Source organism: Pundamilia nyererei, unplaced genomic scaffold (assembly GCF_000239375.1).
Source record: "Pundamilia nyererei isolate P.nyererei 1_Seehausen unplaced genomic scaffold, PunNye1.0 scaffold00561, whole genome shotgun sequence".
Taxonomy (NCBI): domain Eukaryota; kingdom Metazoa; phylum Chordata; class Actinopteri; order Cichliformes; family Cichlidae; genus Pundamilia; species Pundamilia nyererei.
Window position 1 is genome coordinate 44,747 of NW_005187962.1, and position 17,369 is coordinate 62,115.

General features: G+C 40.8%; 2 protein-coding genes and 1 non-coding gene across 3 annotated transcripts in view; 2 read left to right on the forward strand and 1 right to left on the reverse strand.

The window, feature by feature from the left end:
* The window catches only part of cdcp1b (CUB domain containing protein 1b), a 15,442-nt gene extending 4,378 nt beyond the window's left edge, over positions 1-11,064 (reverse strand). The window contains exons 1-9 of the mRNA XM_005754411.2: positions 11,039-11,064; positions 9,618-9,684; positions 7,078-7,296; positions 6,254-6,595; positions 5,520-5,726; positions 4,359-4,709; positions 3,073-3,285; positions 1,660-2,004; positions 686-1,045 (exon numbers count right to left, since the gene is read on the reverse strand). Of these exons, the coding sequence (XP_005754468.1) occupies positions 686-1,045; positions 1,660-2,004; positions 3,073-3,285; positions 4,359-4,709; positions 5,520-5,726; positions 6,254-6,595; positions 7,078-7,296; positions 9,618-9,681 (2,101 nt within the window). The 5' untranslated portion in view covers positions 9,682-9,684; positions 11,039-11,064. The remainder of the gene's footprint in view (positions 1-685; positions 1,046-1,659; positions 2,005-3,072; positions 3,286-4,358; positions 4,710-5,519; positions 5,727-6,253; positions 6,596-7,077; positions 7,297-9,617; positions 9,685-11,038) is intronic.
* A 3,166-nt stretch (positions 11,065-14,230) lies between these two features.
* On the forward strand, positions 14,231-16,811 carry nrm (nurim). Its single transcript, XM_005754410.1, has 4 exons — positions 14,231-14,418; positions 15,072-15,265; positions 15,380-15,556; positions 16,389-16,811. The coding sequence occupies exons 1-4, from the start codon at positions 14,268-14,270 to the stop codon at positions 16,707-16,709; spliced, it is 843 nt and encodes a 280-aa protein (XP_005754467.1). The 5' UTR covers positions 14,231-14,267; the 3' UTR covers positions 16,710-16,811.
* trnak-cuu (transfer RNA lysine (anticodon CUU)) lies at positions 14,649-14,721 on the forward strand. Its single transcript has one exon. It is a non-coding gene; the product is annotated as a tRNA-Lys (tRNA).
* Positions 16,812-17,369: the final 558 nt, after the last annotated feature.

Here is a 17,369-nt window from a genome sequence, read left to right on the forward strand (position 1 = left end):
CATTCACACCAATTTAGAATCACTAATTCACCTAAGACACATGCCTTTGGAGGCTGGAGTGCCCAGAGAGAACCACACAGAAAGTGCCCAGCTGACCGGCGGATTCAAAACCTCCTTGCTGAGAGGCGTCTATCAAATGGACACTAAAATTTGTTCTCTTCACATCCTCATAGGCATCGTAACATTTTGCCACATTGTCTCCAGACTCGTTTACGCTCATCTCATGTAATCTGTTGATGACACATATGAATGTACCATCGTGAAGGACTACACTGCACTACCTGTGTAAACCTGAACAGGCTGCAGATTTGCTGAAGAATTTTGTTCCCAAATTCACAATGAAAACATTCAGTGTGCAAACAAAATGCCTGTTTAGATTCAGACCCTTTCTACTATGACTTCACTGTAATGGGTTGTTGATAAAAGTGTTACAGTCTCCATTTTATCTATATTTTGGTGTTAACATGATACTTGCATAATGTAATGAACTTAAGTTTAAATAAATGGAATTTTTGCCCATACAAATTCCATAAACTCATCGAAAAACATAAATAATGACATTACAATATCTACCATAGTTAAAGGAAATGACAGTCGTGTGATAGACACATAAAATAGCTTGATGTTTAAAAAAACAAAACAAAACTGTGTACGAGTCCCAGCTGTTTATGTTTTAACACTGTACCTGGACGGCCGCTCCTCACCACAGAGACCCTGTAGTTCAGCGTGAGACCTGGCAGCGTCGTGTTGGTTTGACAGTTTGTCAGCACCATGTTGAAGTTGCCCTGTTGATGCTCCGGCTGAGGATCCTTTAGAGCTTTGGTTACCGTCTTGGCCCCTGCCTGATACTCCACCGTCACCTCTCCATTGTTGAGGCACTCGGGGGATGTGACGTGATCAAAGAGCACGGTGTAGTTGTGCATCCCGGGCACCGTGAAGCTCCACTGCATCTGCATGTTGTCAGGGAAGTCTCGAGGAAAGTTGGCTGTCACGAGTGTTGTGTCCGATACACCTCGTGGTAGGTTGACCCCCACTATCGCAATCACTAAGAGAATAAAAAATTTATTTAAAAAAAGCAGCGGACACTGAAGTTAGAAAAATCAAGATTTCATAAAATTTTAGAACACAAAAACTCAAAACATTAATTCTAACCTTTTCAATAATTTTTGCTGTTGTAGTTATGCATTCTTTATGATTAAACAATTCTTTATGGTTGTGAAGTAAAACAGCGAGCAACTGACACCTGAACTATACCAAATCTCTATACAACACCAGGTCAGTGTTATAAATTCCCATTGCTTTGCAACTTATTTGGACACTCCTGTGATTCACCTGGTAGAACAGGCAACCTAAATGCTTAAGGCCTTGCAGCAGTATTTTGGATTCATCCCAGACCATGCTGCATTTTTTTGTCTACTCTGTGCTGCCCTATTTGAATTAATGTATAAACAAAAAAAATAAAAGCAATTCATTTAATAAATAAAAGCCCAGATTTTCATGGAAAACATAACATTTTACAAGTGGCAATATGAGACTATTAACTATGGTAATGTTTCTAAAAAGTGTTTCAGAATCAGAATCATTATAAGTGCTCTACTCAATGATTTATTGTGCTCTCTGTCTTGTCTGAGGTTTTTTTGTAGATATAAAATGACTCACTGTTTGTCTCAGGCCCGCCACTGAGTTTGAATTCAAAAGGATCCATCTTTGCATTCGCCGGCACCTTTAGAGACACGCGGCCCCTGTAGCGACCCTGGATGGCGGTCACAGATCCTCCTCTGCAGAAGGTACCAATATTTGCCTGCTCGCGTGAATAGATAATAAAAGAGTACTTGTGCTCATCCGGGCATGTCTCCTCACTGGAAATCTGTCTCAGTCCCTGTTCTGGGAAGTCCAGTTGGAATGTGTGAGTGAAATCAGTTTTCAAGTCCCAACTGAAGGTCCGGTTGAACTCTGGGAACACCGAGGACTCGGCCTGAACCGGGTCACCAGAGAACGGGGCGTCTGTCCAGATACAGATAAAACAAAAGAGATGGTGAGTTTCCAATGGCTTTCCCCCCTCACTCTCCAACCTTTCTCCAGGTATCTCAGGCTCTGGAGGTTAAGTTGATTCTACTACACGCTCCCAGTCTTTACCATTTCCATTGTACACTAGTTCTATTCTGATAAGCACACAGCAATGTTTAAACGTCTAATGCGACATATGTCAGTCATAGCACAAAGTCCACTTGCATTAATTTTTTTTAAACCTTCAGCTTTGTCTTTACCTGCAATCACTGTTAGCTTTAGCACCTCTTCATGTGTAAATTATGTCTAATCAGCTTATGACCGCTTTAAAAATTTAAACATGCATTTACTTTCTGTCATGTACATTTCTAGGCCACTTCATTAGATACACCTACAACTGCTCTTTAATGCAAATATCTAATAAGTCAATCACATGGCAGCAACTCAATGAATTTGGCCAAGTAGACCTAAACGATGATCAAAACGACTTGCTGAAGTTCAAACTGAACAGAATGGGGAGGAAAGGTAATTTAAGTGGCTTTGAATGTGGTATTATTTTTGTGTCAGATAGGCTGGTCTGAGTATTTTCGAAACTGCTAATCTGCTGGGATTTTCCCACAAAACCATCGAAAAACAGATAATATACGGTGAGTATCAATGTCTTTTCGGTGCCAGAGGTCAGATAAAAATGACCAGCTTCAGTTAAAACGAATGCAGAAATATGCAGCGACTGCGCTGCAAATCAACTATGACACATCAATTTTGGGACTAAATCTGTTAGGAATGTTTCCAGCACTATGTTTCAGAAAAGCTAATAAGCTAATCAGCTCATCATGTATTTTGTTCACATAGTCATTTACAGGCGCAGAATGCTCCTTAGGTATCTCATGAAAACTAGATGATACCCCCCACGGAGGATTCCCCAAGCTGGCCAATCATGAGAAAGTGTCCGTTTAGATAGGAGATGTTAAAGAAACCAAAGCTAAACTGATGGATTGCACAAATTTACGGTCTTGGACAAATTAGACCTTAAGACCTGACTTCACATATTTTAACTCTACATACCAATGTCTCTGTTGACCTCCACACTGAAGACATCTTGAGGTCGAGGGCAGGTAAACTGTACTGAGACGTTGCAAGGACAGAACAGCTTTAGGGTTCCAGGGTAGCATTTGTAAGGCGCCATCTGACACACGTTGCAGTCGAGCTCTTGATTCACCTTCGTGATGATAATTCTGGTTTTCTCGATTTCAGAGGCCACAGACATCATTCTGCTAGCTAAAAACAAAAGGTGCACAAGATGGTGAGATGCTGATCCAGCTGAAGATAATGCAGCTCTATACTAGTCTGATAAAATATTCATATTAGACAGACATGAAATAATTTACGGGTGGTTTATAGTTGTGACCAGAAGTTTATATGCTCTCATGAGCATAAATGCACTGGCAATTTGGGGTTTTAATGATTTCTTGGAACAGTTCCTTTTCTAGGGTGGAATAATTGGACAACATACATCTTTAATTACTTTAAAAAACAAGAATTGGGTGCACAAGTTTGAATTTATTTTGGATTTTCTCTCATCCACACAAGGTCAAAAGTATACTTATAAGATCAAATGTATACATACACTCCCATTAATATTTGGTTAAATTACTCCTTTCATGTTTAACCTAAACCAGATGCTTTTGGTTTCCATCAATAAGCTTCTGGCACAAATCTGTCTGGATATCTGACCACTGTTCATGGCAGAATTGGTAGAAGTGTGTTGGAGTGCATGGAAACTCCTAATCACAACTTTACATCATTAACACCTTTAAGCCAAATCAGTTCAAGAAAACACTGCTGGTCAAATATTCTTATAAAACAAAACATTTCCAACAGCCTCAGCAGACCTTTAACGAAATAAAATAGAAAACTAATATTATGCTATTTGTGGTTAAATTAAGAAGGGAGACATAAATATATTTATAGTTGATTTTTCATAAAAACATAATTAACATTCTACTTATTATTTATTTGTTTTCACATAAAATTTAATCAGGTATAGCATATAATTTATTTTAGTATAACTTTTTAACATTTGGCTGGGGACAAGAAACAAAGCTTAGCTTTGCTTTCCCTATTAATCAATGTCCAAGTCAAATATATACAGATTACAGTAACTACATTTGAGTTATAGGTCCTTAGCGGCAACTGTATAAAGAGGCCATGATTGAATCATTACCATTTTAAAGGATTTATCAGCCATTGTTAAGGATATGTCTCCATAAATATGTGCTATGATGTTTTTTCTTTATTTAAAATGAATAAAACATCTTCCTCTACGGGTTCTAGAAAGTGTTCAAACTTGCCTCTCTCTGTTGCTTTGACATTAAATGCTGCCGACTCCAGTTTTTCTCCTTTGGGCACTTCAATAGTCACAGTCGTTGCTCCAAGCAGATTCAGATCAGACACTGTCCCGCCTTTGCAGTAGTTGTTACTTTGAATTTCGCCACTGCGTTTAATTGTACTCACTGAGTACTGATAGTCATCTGGGCAGGTCACCCCTGCAGAAATCTCCTTCAAACCACCACCAGGAAAGTCCAGAGTTATTACAGTACTCTCTGGGACACTGATGTCCCACGTCAAGGATCTTTTGAAGGCATTAAGTTGGTCGGGAACAATTTCTGCTGCAGAAGGTTTGCAGGAAGTCTTGGTGCATTCTGGATGAAGAAATTAGGAAATATTTTAATTTCACATGATGGCTGAGGAGGATGAAATGTGAAGTTTTCCATCAATGAGAGCAATGCCAAAGTAAATGTAGAAATACATGCAGAAAAAACATCATAGATAAATGCGCAAAAGTAGTATTTTTGCAACAAGCTGATTCCTAAAGTGCTATTAGTCAAAAACTTGGCAGCATGCTGCACAGTGTGTTCTAAAGAAATGTGAGGAAACTGGGTCACTTGGGATAAAATAAGTGGAAGTGGAAGGTCTAAAAAAAAACCAATCAAACAAACAAACAAAAAACTACAGTGGATGAATAGTATCTGAAGGTCATGTCCAGCAAAGACCTGAAACATGAGTTGAGAGATCTGGCTCTCCGGCTGATCCATCTACTGTTCAGAAATGGCCTCAGTGGAAGAGTAGCTATCAAGAAGCCATTCTTAAAGCAGTGATACAGGGATAAAAGGCTGAGGTATAACAAATTACACAAGAACTTGATTGACAATCATTGTAGGTCTTACGGAGTGATGAATCCAGATTTGAAAGTTTTAGTTTAAATTGCTGTCAATATGTACGGAGGAGGTCATGAGGGCGGTACAACAGTGAGCATCTACAGCCATCTGTAAAACACGGTGGAGGCTCTGTAATGGCTCGGGGCTGGATTTCAGCCAGCCACATCGACAGAATTATTAAGAAAACAAATGTTGATCCATCATGCAAAACCTTTTGGAAAGCAACTGATTGGCTTGATTTTTTAACCTTTATTAGTATATTAATTTATTTGTCACAGCTCCAGCAGCTCTCACCTATTGTCTTTTTTATCTTCACATTGAACCCGTCTTGTGGTTTCGGGCAGCTGAACACCACTGAGAGTTTCTCAACATTGTTCAGCGTCTTTTCCGTGCTGCAGGTGAGAGTGGGGCCTTCAGCGGTGCACACTTCACACACCGATTCCTTCGGGTCCCGGCTGAGGACCATGGTCGTGCTGGAATCAACGCTTATGACCTCAGTTTCTAAACAGAGTGAAACGCAGAGTGAGACAGAGGCCAGGGTTGAGTTGCACCAGCTGTTAGCAAATCCCTTAACAGGGTCCTTGTAATAGAGTCCACCATTAAAGCTTTAATTCAATTACTCACTTTTGCCTTTAGTGATGGATGGAAAAACTATGAAGTGTGCTGCCACCACTGGCCAGCTTGGCTCTGTCTACCAGCACCATTAAACCCCACTATAATCTAATATCTTCAGACCCACAAATGGCAAATTACAGGCTTTATCTTCTTTGTTCACACAAATCATCTGCAAGTAGCAAGAAACCTATTTCTATGAAAGACTGAATGCAAATAGGAAATAGTAAATATTTAGAGCAAATGCACACAGTTAAATCATTTTTTAAAATCTGACCGATTTTTGGTGAGTCATTTTAAAAGTTTTAAGCTATAATTGGGTTACTTAACAGGTGGTGCAGCTCCAGTTAAACCCAGCATTAATCCTATGGAGCTTCTAATTAAAAGAGAGTCTATATTTAGCAAACAGTTCTTACTCAGTTGTGTGACGGAGGTCTGAAACAGCTCACTGACCACCTGAGCCTTTGGTTTCACTTGCAGAGACACGACAGCTGGATTGATCAGATACAAACTGTTCACAGAACCGCCTCGACAGTACTGAGTCTCGGCCTTGCTGCTGGCTATGGATGTGGACACAGAGAACTGATGTCCATCTGAGCATGGCTGTGATGTGTCCGTCAGCCCTCCTTCGATGATGCTCAGGCGCACGACTGTGTCCTGAGCTGCATTCAGATTCCAGGTGAAGATTCTGGCAAAGTTAGTCAGGATGGATGGTTGAGTTTGCAGAGTTGGTGGGCTGCAGGCATTCTCAGTGCATTCTGGATTTCAGTCGAAGACAAGAAAAGATGCACAGATGGGTTAAAAAAAAAAAAAAAAAAAAAAGGTACTCACACCTTAATTATGCTTAATCTGCATAACACTGAAAATGTCTTTAGAAAAATTAGTAAATGAAAAACCGTAGATGCCACTGCTATATCTAAGTGGATTGAATACGAGCTTTGAGCTTCTATCACAATAGAAATAACCACCAATTGACTTGACTGGGGGAAAAGAAATTGTTTTCTGAGGATTAATTAGAAGCAAATTAAAAAATAATAATGCAAAGTCTCAATGCAATAAAATGTCAGGGTAGGACAAAGCTGTGAAAGTAGAGGCTCCTGCACAGTGGTTTTTTACATCAACGAATTATCTATCCTTGAAGCTATGATTAGACCAAATGAATACTTACTCTACATTTGCCTTCAAAGGGATAAAACACTTTAAATGAGGTCTGATCGAAGCTGAACGTGAGTAAACTCACCGATGGAGTGAGCAATCGTCACAGTGTAAGACTGCTCGACAGGCTGGGGGCAGGAAAACTCCAGTGTGGTCTCAACTTCAGGTACCAGAGAGAGAGAAGAGTGGCGGGAAAGCTGTGTGCTGTTCACCTTGCTGATGATACACACAAAACATTTTGGCTGCTCGGTGGACACTGTCACATTCAAGCCTTTGTCCGGTCGAACGACCTCCTGCTGGGATTCTGGAAATCAGATCCAATAATGTGAATATGCTGTAAACTAATCTTAAGAGAAGATCAACAAATGCATAGCTCTACAGGGATAATTATATCAGACTTTAGTCACTTTGGTTCACCCTGAAAGATAAGATCCCATAAAATGTACACATTCATCTCCACCAGAGGAGGTATTTTTACCTAAAAAGCCACAGTCAGATTCAGATTAGTTTATTTATATATCTGTGACCAAATACTTGTGGTCTTAATGATATATAAAAGAAACAAACACATCCTTAAACGGTCCAGCTGATTTTTCTGTTCATGCCTGAGCAAACACAGCAGCTCCAGGCACACCTATTCCCATGCACTGAAGTAGCAGACAAGCGCAAATTAACTGAATTTCGATAAACGTGAGTCACCTAGTGAGTAAAGAGAGGGTGAACCAGTTTTAAAAAGCATAATGAGGTGACTCTCCCGTTGTTTTCTCCTGAGAATGTTTTTCTAACTCTGGGAGAAGCAGTTTTTCTCCACAGTAGCAAGGCTTTTAAACCAGATGTGGTTACAGGTGTTGTTTTTGGTGGTCTTTTCTATTTAATCATCCTGTTTCCACAAACTTCTGTGCCATTTCTACAGTTCCTGACGTCAACATTGCATAATTTTGGCACATTCTTTGCCTGCACGTTCATGCTAGTCTATCCCAGAGGTTACTCTACTCTGCTGGAATTAGATCTGGTGACTAAGGATGCCACTTCATCATGACTGCTTTCATGATCGTGCTCAGAAGCTACTTTTTGTTGGTGACTTGGTGTGTTAACATGATGCAAGCAGCTACTGGAATATTGTAACCAGCAGCCATTCTGGTATGAACACAGTTGGCAAAAATACCATAAATGATCAAAGTGCGTCAAAAACACCATCCCCACATCACCAGCCCGGACTGGTGACTAAAGGCAGGCTGGGTCACTGGATTCACGCTGCTGATGCCAAATAGTGACCTTACCATCAGCCATGTAAAGAGTAAAATCTGGAGACTGTGGTGCTGAAAGCCCCTGGAGATCAGTGAGCCCAGATGGACTCAAACCAGCTCGTTAGGCACCAACAATACTCTCTCATTATAAATGTTTTCCCCATTCTGATGTTTAAAGTTAACTGCAGCTCATGACCTACACTGAGGTGCAGCTACATGACTAGCTGGTTGATTAGATAAGAGTATGAATAGGAAGGTGTACAAGTAACACACTCCATGTGAATATTTTCTAACGTATGCAAATAATCAGGGAAGTTCACACACCCTCATATATTATAAAGCACACTTATTCCTACAGTTACAAACTTACTGCCCTGCTTCCCATCCTCTGCAAATATCAGAACTCTTCTCTTAACATCTTTATTTTCTGCCTGTTATTTACTTTCACCAAACTCTGTGAAATGCGGATCGACCTACTTCCTGGTTTATCCTTATTTCACATCAGTTCTATGAATGGAATTCAAGAAATTCCACATTTACTCTGAATGAGGTGAAACCCTCACATGTGCAATCACATAATAATCCCTGCCTGGACCATATCTGCTAAAAATATCAAGAAACCTAATACTAAACATACAATCTAGGATTTAAAACCAAAACAAGCGATAAAATAAATATATTTAATTAATCCTCACTCTCAAAGCAGTGAGCATAATGTTACCTCTTCCTCTCTCTCAAGCTAAAGCAAAATAAAGTCATTCTTTAACCTGAACCTGTAACAACTAGTCCACAAAGGGCTTCTTGCAACCGTAAACAGTGGGTGTGTTGAGAACGTCACACCGTCCAAAGTTATTTAGAAGTCATTTTATAAATATGATAAAAACCCTTTTTTAAAGTTAAACTTGCTGATGATGATTTCAACCCACAAAACCGGGAAGTTTACATCTAGCATAAAACGATTATTTAAAAACAAAAAAACGAGCAACAGATTGTTGGTCAATCATTAATGAAGTCGTGATGAATTCATGCCTCCAGCAAGCTCCATAAATGCCTCATAAACCTTTTTGAAAATGGAGGTCTGGAAGTGGGAGCTATGAGTGGAAACGCGCTCCAGCCTCAGTCATGTCTGAGCTGCCTTTAATGCTCGTTATTATCCTATCATTTATTGACACGGAGCTTTAAGCACAGCTTCGCTTGAGTGCATCTTTACAGCAGCTCAGCGCTCGCTCCTCTCAGCTGTGTTTTTGACCCATTTGGCGCACGAACGCGAAAAGAAGCCACGCTTTTGACACGAGGACGTTTCGTGTTTTGTTTTGAAGATGCACGTAGATTCAACAAACAACACAAAATACTGAATGAGGTCGTTTTTCCCCCTCACCTGATGAATCCAAGACTGCCAGAAACAGAAGCGCCAGGAGAGCGCAGGTCCTGCAGAGCCGCATGTCCTCAAAATAATAATAAAAAATAAATAAAATAAAAGCAAAATTATTTTAAATGATTGTTTTTGTAAGTTAAAAAGATAATCTAAAATCGCCGCCTCTCTTTCAGATACAGCTTACAGCTGCATTTCCAAACGTTACAACAACAGCAGCAGCGTCGCTGACAGCCACTTCCTGCTCACGAACACTTGCGCGCAGCGGCACAGAAGAGGGCGTGGACCGCAGGTAGAGTACCTGTCCAAACTTGACAGGAAGAGCAGGCCCTGCCGCTGTGCCTTTAAGCAGGAACACTGCAGCGATAGCGCACGCAGTCCGGACTCTTAGATTAAGACGCGGGTCCTCTTCTGACTTCCCTTGCACTGTGTGGGACAATGAGCGCCCTATTTATAAGCAGCCAAACATGCCAAAGATTGTTGGCATCGTGCTGTGTAACCCCCCAAAATGTGGCAGACGAAGGGTGTGGAAGCAGAGCCCAGAGCATAAGCAAACCTCGTTGCATCATAGCTGATAAATATACTGATAGACAGAAGTAGTCTGAATGATTAGAAATATTAAAGCTTCAGAAGGAATATTAGTGAGAAGCAAAACAGGCATAAATCAGAATGTTCCTGGTCAGCTGGAATTTCCATTTTGTAAAATGGAGATGGAAATGTGATTAACTGTGCGTAAGACAGCTTCTGCACAGCACTCCCGCAGTTGCAGAGACTGCCTCCTGCCTCCACACGCCTCGTGACGCAGACATTCCTGCACAGAAACATACCTGAGGGCTAGACAGCTCACAAACACACATCCAGGTACTGCTATTTGAGTCAAAATTCCTGAATTCAACCTTCAGGCATTTTTGACGTATATGAACCCAAACCTCTACATCATGACAACACACTGGATTACACAAAGTTTTTAAAAAACAGTACACACACGCGCGCGCAACCAACATACAAACGACATGCAAGTTTTTTGGTGAACCAGTCTGACAGCTAGGAGAGTGGGCGTTGTGATGGAAGCAGACAGCTTCACAAGAGGACCTCAGTGAGGAATCAGCAGCTGTCAGACGCCCCCTCCCTCCATCCCTCCCATGCTCCAACTGTAACCGTAGATCCAAAACACGAGCTGCATGAGTTTCTGTTCTTTATCCTCTCTGCGTGGAAGCTAATGGAGACACGCAAGCAACTTTAAATGACCTGCTGTAATACACTTACAATATAATAACAAGCTGTCATTGTCAATTGGAAAGATTAAAGACTTTAAAATAAAAGAGGAGGATTAAGGACCAAATATTAAAGGTTAATAAGTGTAAAGAGCCACTTAAAAAACAAACAAACAGATCTCTATTGTTCAGTTACAACCAGTCGCTGTTTACCTGGTGCAGGTATTTCTGGCTCTTTGGGCGTGTCTGGTTTTAGTGACCGACTTATGAGAGGAAGGTCCTAAGGCTTCCACATGAGGGCAGTATCACAAGACAGATGATCCCAGAAAAGGCTTCACTGCTCCTCCTCAATATTTAAAAATGCACATTTAGGCTGCCAAAATATAAGACTCAGGCATGTACTGTAGTACTTTATTCTTTTGGATTCACTTAAAAGTTGAGCTCTGAAGTTGTTTCTGAAGATATTTGTATTTTTTCCAGTTTCTAAATATTTAGATTACTCATATAAAAACATTCTTATTTATTTCTTTTCTTATTTTCAGTTTTTGATTAAAAAGGAAATCCATTAAGAAGTGCTGAAACTCTCAGCTTTCCTTTAACATCCTTAAAGGGTCATCTTACCATCACCAGCTTGTTTGTTCACTGCACATTTTATACATGTTTTTTATATTTTATACATATTTCTGTACATTGTTACCTGTATATACGAACTTCAGTTGCTTATGTATATAGGTCCACTTTGTGTCTTCCTTCTATATCTTGTGTTCCCCTTGCTATAAGAGCTGTGTAACACCGAAATCTTCTCATCCGTGGGATAATAAAGGTTTATTCTATTCTATTCTATTCTATTCTATTCTATTCTATTCTTATCTGAGTAAAAGTGGAGATTTTTTTAACCAGCAGGTTTAAAGTAAAAGGAGTTCCTGTGAGTGTTAAAATATAATAATAATAATTATAATTATCAATAAGACTGATGGGAATTTTGCCTACCCTCACATCCTACAATAACACCAACTCTTTGCATGTCCTCCTTCACTCCATATTCAACATCCATTATCCAGTATTCACACATTGTTAGTATGAATGGCTGTTTTTATCTTGTAGCTTATAGTTTTTGCCGTATAAACATGGAGGAGTCAGGTGTTTAAACCAGCATCGTCACAATGTGAGTGCTGTGGTAGGCTGAATGTGCTGCAGGTTCTTTTTCACCTTCAGGCTCCTTCCTCTGCTGCTCTGACACATTTCATCTCTTAGCTTACCCGAGAATACAGTTTTTAAATAGAAAGCTGCTTAGAGCTGAAAGTTCTCACAGTAGCTGCAACAGAAAAACCTAAAAAACCTAAAAAACGGCACTTATTCTTTTTCTAATATGTACTCCACCATTAGACACTTTTAAAAACATTAAACAGCTACTTAAATACTGTATAAGTACAAAATTGAAGTACTTTTACTCGTTTATTTGTGTTTTCGTTCACACAAAACTACTTTCTGTCTAAAGTTTTTCAGCCGCCTCGGAGGAGTCATTTCTTAAGATTTTGCCCTTCAGAGAGCAAAGGCAGAGAGCAAATTCTCATAAACCCAACGAGCAGCTCCTCTTACAGCTGTCTGCACTGCACATAAAATTAGACCTCCAGACAGCCGTGCTGCAGACTCAGAGCAGTGGGCAAACTGGTGCTGAGATGAATCCCAGTTACAGTGACAGTGTTTACTTTGGTAAGAATGGAAAAGACTTAATATTCACTTTTTTTTTGGCGGATTAGCCTTTTATTATTCAGATGTGCTGCCAGTTGTTCCATTTATTCTTCATGTTTATTCAGGAACTTGTACGAGATGCAGTCAAGCTGTCTACAGAGCAGGTCGAGTGTGTCAGGCGATGGGACGTTTATTCCACAGCGCGTGCTTCATCTGCAGCGTTTGCAGTGAGCTCTCCTCGTGTGAATGCTTCTCTGATAGTACAGTGTGATGTATAACGGTCTACATATTTAAGCTTTTGCATGTTTTCAGGTAAAACGCTCAGTGGCAAGCCTTTCTACACAGTGTCAGGGATGATATATTGTGACGATGACTTTTTGGTAAGTATGTTCTTTTAATAGGTTGTAAAATGACAGATTAACTTTATTGCCTAATCTATTTGGGTGGTGGTGTTTTCCTGGTACTTGTGGTATTTTCTGCAGTTCTCTGGAGTTCATCCATCCCCTGAAGTGTGTAACAGCTGTGGCTTTTTAATCACAGATGTGGTAACTATTAATTTATTTACTTAAACAGTACTGTGAAAAAGCATTTCCCCCCTTCCTGATCTTAGCTTTTTTTTCTATATTTGTCACGCACACATGTTTCAGATCATCAAATACATTTTAATATTAGAAAACGATACACCAAATAAATATGCAGTTTTTAAATTACCTTTTCATTTATTAACAGATTAAAAGCTGTTCAACCTTGCCTGCCCTACATTTGACAACATTTATTTGGGAAAACTAAGTTCATTTAATTTTTTTACACTCAGGCACACACAGGCACACACATAGAAATGTTTTACTCAGGTTATCTTTGACTAATACTAGAATTTGTTCGATGATCTGAAACATGTAAATGTGACAAATGTGCAAAGAAAATTAAGAAACCAGGAAGGGGTCAAATACTTTTTCTAAGCACTGTGAGTATATGTGTGGTGTCACATGCAAGAAACTGACATTACATTGGATGATCAGATCCTGCAGGCTCGTGGGAAACCCTACCACCCATCCTGCTTTCGCTGTGTCGTCTGCAGACAGAGCCTGGAGGATCAGCCTTTCGCTGTCGACTCACACCGCAGGATCTACTGTGTCAGCGACTACCACAGGTGGGTGTTTTATGTAGTAACAATAGTCCTTTTCAAGAGCAAAGGGGGAAACCCTGCCAGACAGGCTGAACAGGAGAAAACTCACACCTTTGTTGACTTCATGTTTTAACCTCTGTGAACTTTCACTGAAACTTCTTCACGGTTTCAGGGTCCAGGCTCCCCACTGTGCTGCCTGCAGGTTGCCGATACTCCCAACAGAAGTGAGCTTCACAGAAACTATGCAAAATATTTGATAATTCAATTCACAGCAAATGATTTCACAAAGAAGCACTCTGAGTGCTTTGTTATCTCTTTTTTTTCAGGGATCCACAGAGTCTATTCGAGTGACATCCTGTGACAGAAACTACCATGTAGAGTGCTACAGGCCTGGTGTTAACCTCATTTAACAAAGACAGATTCTGTGATACTTAATAAGATACCCTAATAAAGTCATCCACTCCTGCTATTTGTTTCTCCTTAGTTTTGTGTGTGGATCTGTGTCTCCTCTGATGCACCTCCACCTGTAGGCAGCATTCGCCGCACACTAGCACCACCTTGTGTCTACATCGGGTACTACAACCACCTCCCATCTCCCGGAACTGTTCGCGATAAGCACTGATAATGGCGTCAGTCACGGTACGTGGCTTGGCTCTCTGCACTACGTCTTTGCTAAACTTTGCGTTTGTTTTCATATCCGGTGCAGATCTCATTCGATTTGTCTCGTTTCGAGCCATTTACCATAACATCACGGGGGAGACGACACTCTGTCGAGGTAAGTTCCCGTAAGCGGCAGGCGGCCAGGAGCGATTACCAAACACTGGTGGAGGCGATATCTGTAAAACCGTTAAATACCTCATATACTTTTTGGCTATGGAAAAAATTACTGTATAGGTTTATATAAGTATGATTTAACGAATGTTAAATTCATATACGTCATATAGTTCAATTATTACGTTCTCCATATGTGCTGTAAATACCACTGGGCGGCTGTTTAGTACCAGCGCCCGGCTAGCTCAGTCGGTAGAGCATGAGACTCTTAATCTCAGGGTCGTGGGTTCGAGCCCCACGTTGGGCGGTGAGATTTTTTTTTCCTTATGTTTTTTTTAGAGCTGTTTTTATTATTAGGGCTATTTTATTCTGTTTACTAAAACAAAAATTATCATTACGGGCTTAAAAGCATAATTTGCTTATCGCCAATATCAAATATCGACCAAATGGCGAGTGTTTGAAAGCTGATTTCGGGTGAGCAGGAATACTGGGTTTGTTAATTAGATTAATTAGCTATTCGTGGTAACGTTCGATTTTCTGTTTTGTTTTTTGTTTTTTTGTGGCATTTTCAATGAGTGCTTATTAACAGTAATTATGTTATTAGGATTGCCGTCAATTTTAAAGTGATGTTTTTTCCTCTGATTCCCCACGGCTAAGACTCCATACCATGGTCGGTGGCCCTGCGGGACAGCTCTGTTCTGAGGGCTCTTGCTGTGGATCTGGGGCTCCTGGCCCTCTTCATCGTGCAGCACAGCCTGCTGGCCTGGCTGCCTGTCAAACAGGCCCTGCAGTCAGTGCTGGGGCCCCTCAACAGGACAGCATACTGCTTCACCACAGCACTCGCCCTCCAGGTACAGCAGCACCCTTTCTCTGAGTGTTTACTGTCACATAGAAGCATAACTTACTCCTACCTTAGTGTTAATCACACCTTTCAGTGTGCATCATTGCTCTGTTTCCTGTGTTAGATCTTGATGCGGTACTGGCAGCCTGTGACTAACGCCCCCTGCCTGTGGTCAGTGCGTCAGGCACCCTGGAGTGTCTGGTTCCCCCTGCTCTGCTTCTCGCTGCACTTCCTCTGTTGGGCCATCATCTGCAGCATCCTCATGATCTTTGATTACCCAGAACTACTGGGCATCAAGCAGGTAGGGATCAAAAACAAATGCACATGTTTGTGCTTTCAGATGCTGGAAAATCAGAGGTTGCTCAACTAAAAATACTATGATTACAGTTTGCTGTAATCATAGTATTTTGTTGATTACTGCTTGGTTAGTTGGTGTTCCTTAAAATAATTAATTAACACCACTATAAAATCTCGTGCTGTTAAACAACAAGAAGCAAATGGATATTTACTGCACATATGCTCCCTGGCCGTTTCATTAGGTACAGCTTTTCAACTGGTCAATAACAAAAATATCTAATCAGCCAATCACATGGCAGCTCAGTGCTTGTAGGCATGTAGACATGAGCAGCTGACCTGCTGAAGTTCAAACTGAGCATCACATGGGGAGGAATTTCAAGGTTTTAATTTTCAGCACCCATCAGTATGAATCACAACCCTAATCAGAGTTTTCACTGTTGTGGCTGAGCAGGACTGAAAGATTTTACTGCAGTGAGAACTGAACCTCCGTCCCCAAATGTAAAGGCTCTCCTCCAGTAAACCAATGCTAGTGTGGTGCCAGTATTGCCTTGGTGCACACATTTTGATAATTTTTGAAAACCAGCGGTTATTAACATCTATATGTTTCACCTGTCACCTGGTGCTCTGGGCCTAACTCCGTATTTAATGACTCTGACCCTTTCCACCACCATCTTATAATTACATTTTAATGAAATGCCCTTTTAATAAATCAATAGAGATTACAATACTGACCCAAGTAATCTGCATTACTTAGATCAGTAACTTCGGTGCTCCCGGAGGAGAGCGTGTGTATGGGCATGAATAAACTCCATTTACTGACTAACCTCCTCCCTCAGGTGTATTACGACTGTCTCGGATTGGGGGACCCCCTCTCTCACAAGTCGCCCTGTGCCCAGCGCCTCCTGTCCCACCTGCGCCACCCGGTGTGCCTGGAGCTGGGTGTGGTGCTGTGGCTCTTGCCGGCCTTATCCCTGGACAGGCTCCTGCTGGCGGGGGCTCTGTCGGCCTACCTGGCTCTGGCGCACTCTCTGGACAAACAGGATTTAGCCTACCTGTGCGTGCAGCTCAACAGTAAGATGCAGCTCTTTGCGCAGCCACACGGAGGCAGCGTCGACGCCACGCCCAACGAGGACACTGACGACCACAAGAAGAAGTGAAGCAGAGGTCGTCCCAGTGCTTTGATCTGAATCTGTCATAAATAATGTTTTAAAACTGACTACAAAAGAGTTTCTATAGGCCTCTTGAGCCTGATGTCTGCTGAATTTGGCAATTCAAAAGGAATTTAATAAAAGTTAAGCCAACCGGGGAAAAAAAAACCCCCCCCCCCTGCTCGTACAGAGGTGTCACTTTTCTTAAAACTACTAATTTTGATACAATTAGGTTGAAACATTTTTATACTGAATATTTTTTAATACATGAAATTGTTTTACTGTATAGTCTTACTGGCTGTTACAGTGCCCAAGACAAGTACATTAACACTGTGTTTCTCTGGAAGCTAATTTCAGGTTTATCTTTCCTTTGAAAACCGACGTTTCACTGAGATTTTACACTGGTAAAAGCTTTTTTCTTTTTCTGCTCTGTGACAGAACAAAGTGACAATGTTTCTGCTACAATGAATGTATCTCCTTCAAAGCTTTTCCTCGATGGTGAGATCAAACCGATTGTTTAAAGACGTGAAGCTGAACCTATCGAACAAACTACTTTTAACGTTTATCATGCTTGATAAATAAGGTATTATCAAGGCAGCCAGTATTAGTATTAGTGGATTCTGTAATGTCTCATTTGGTATGTTTTTTTACACTAATGTTTTCCCCATG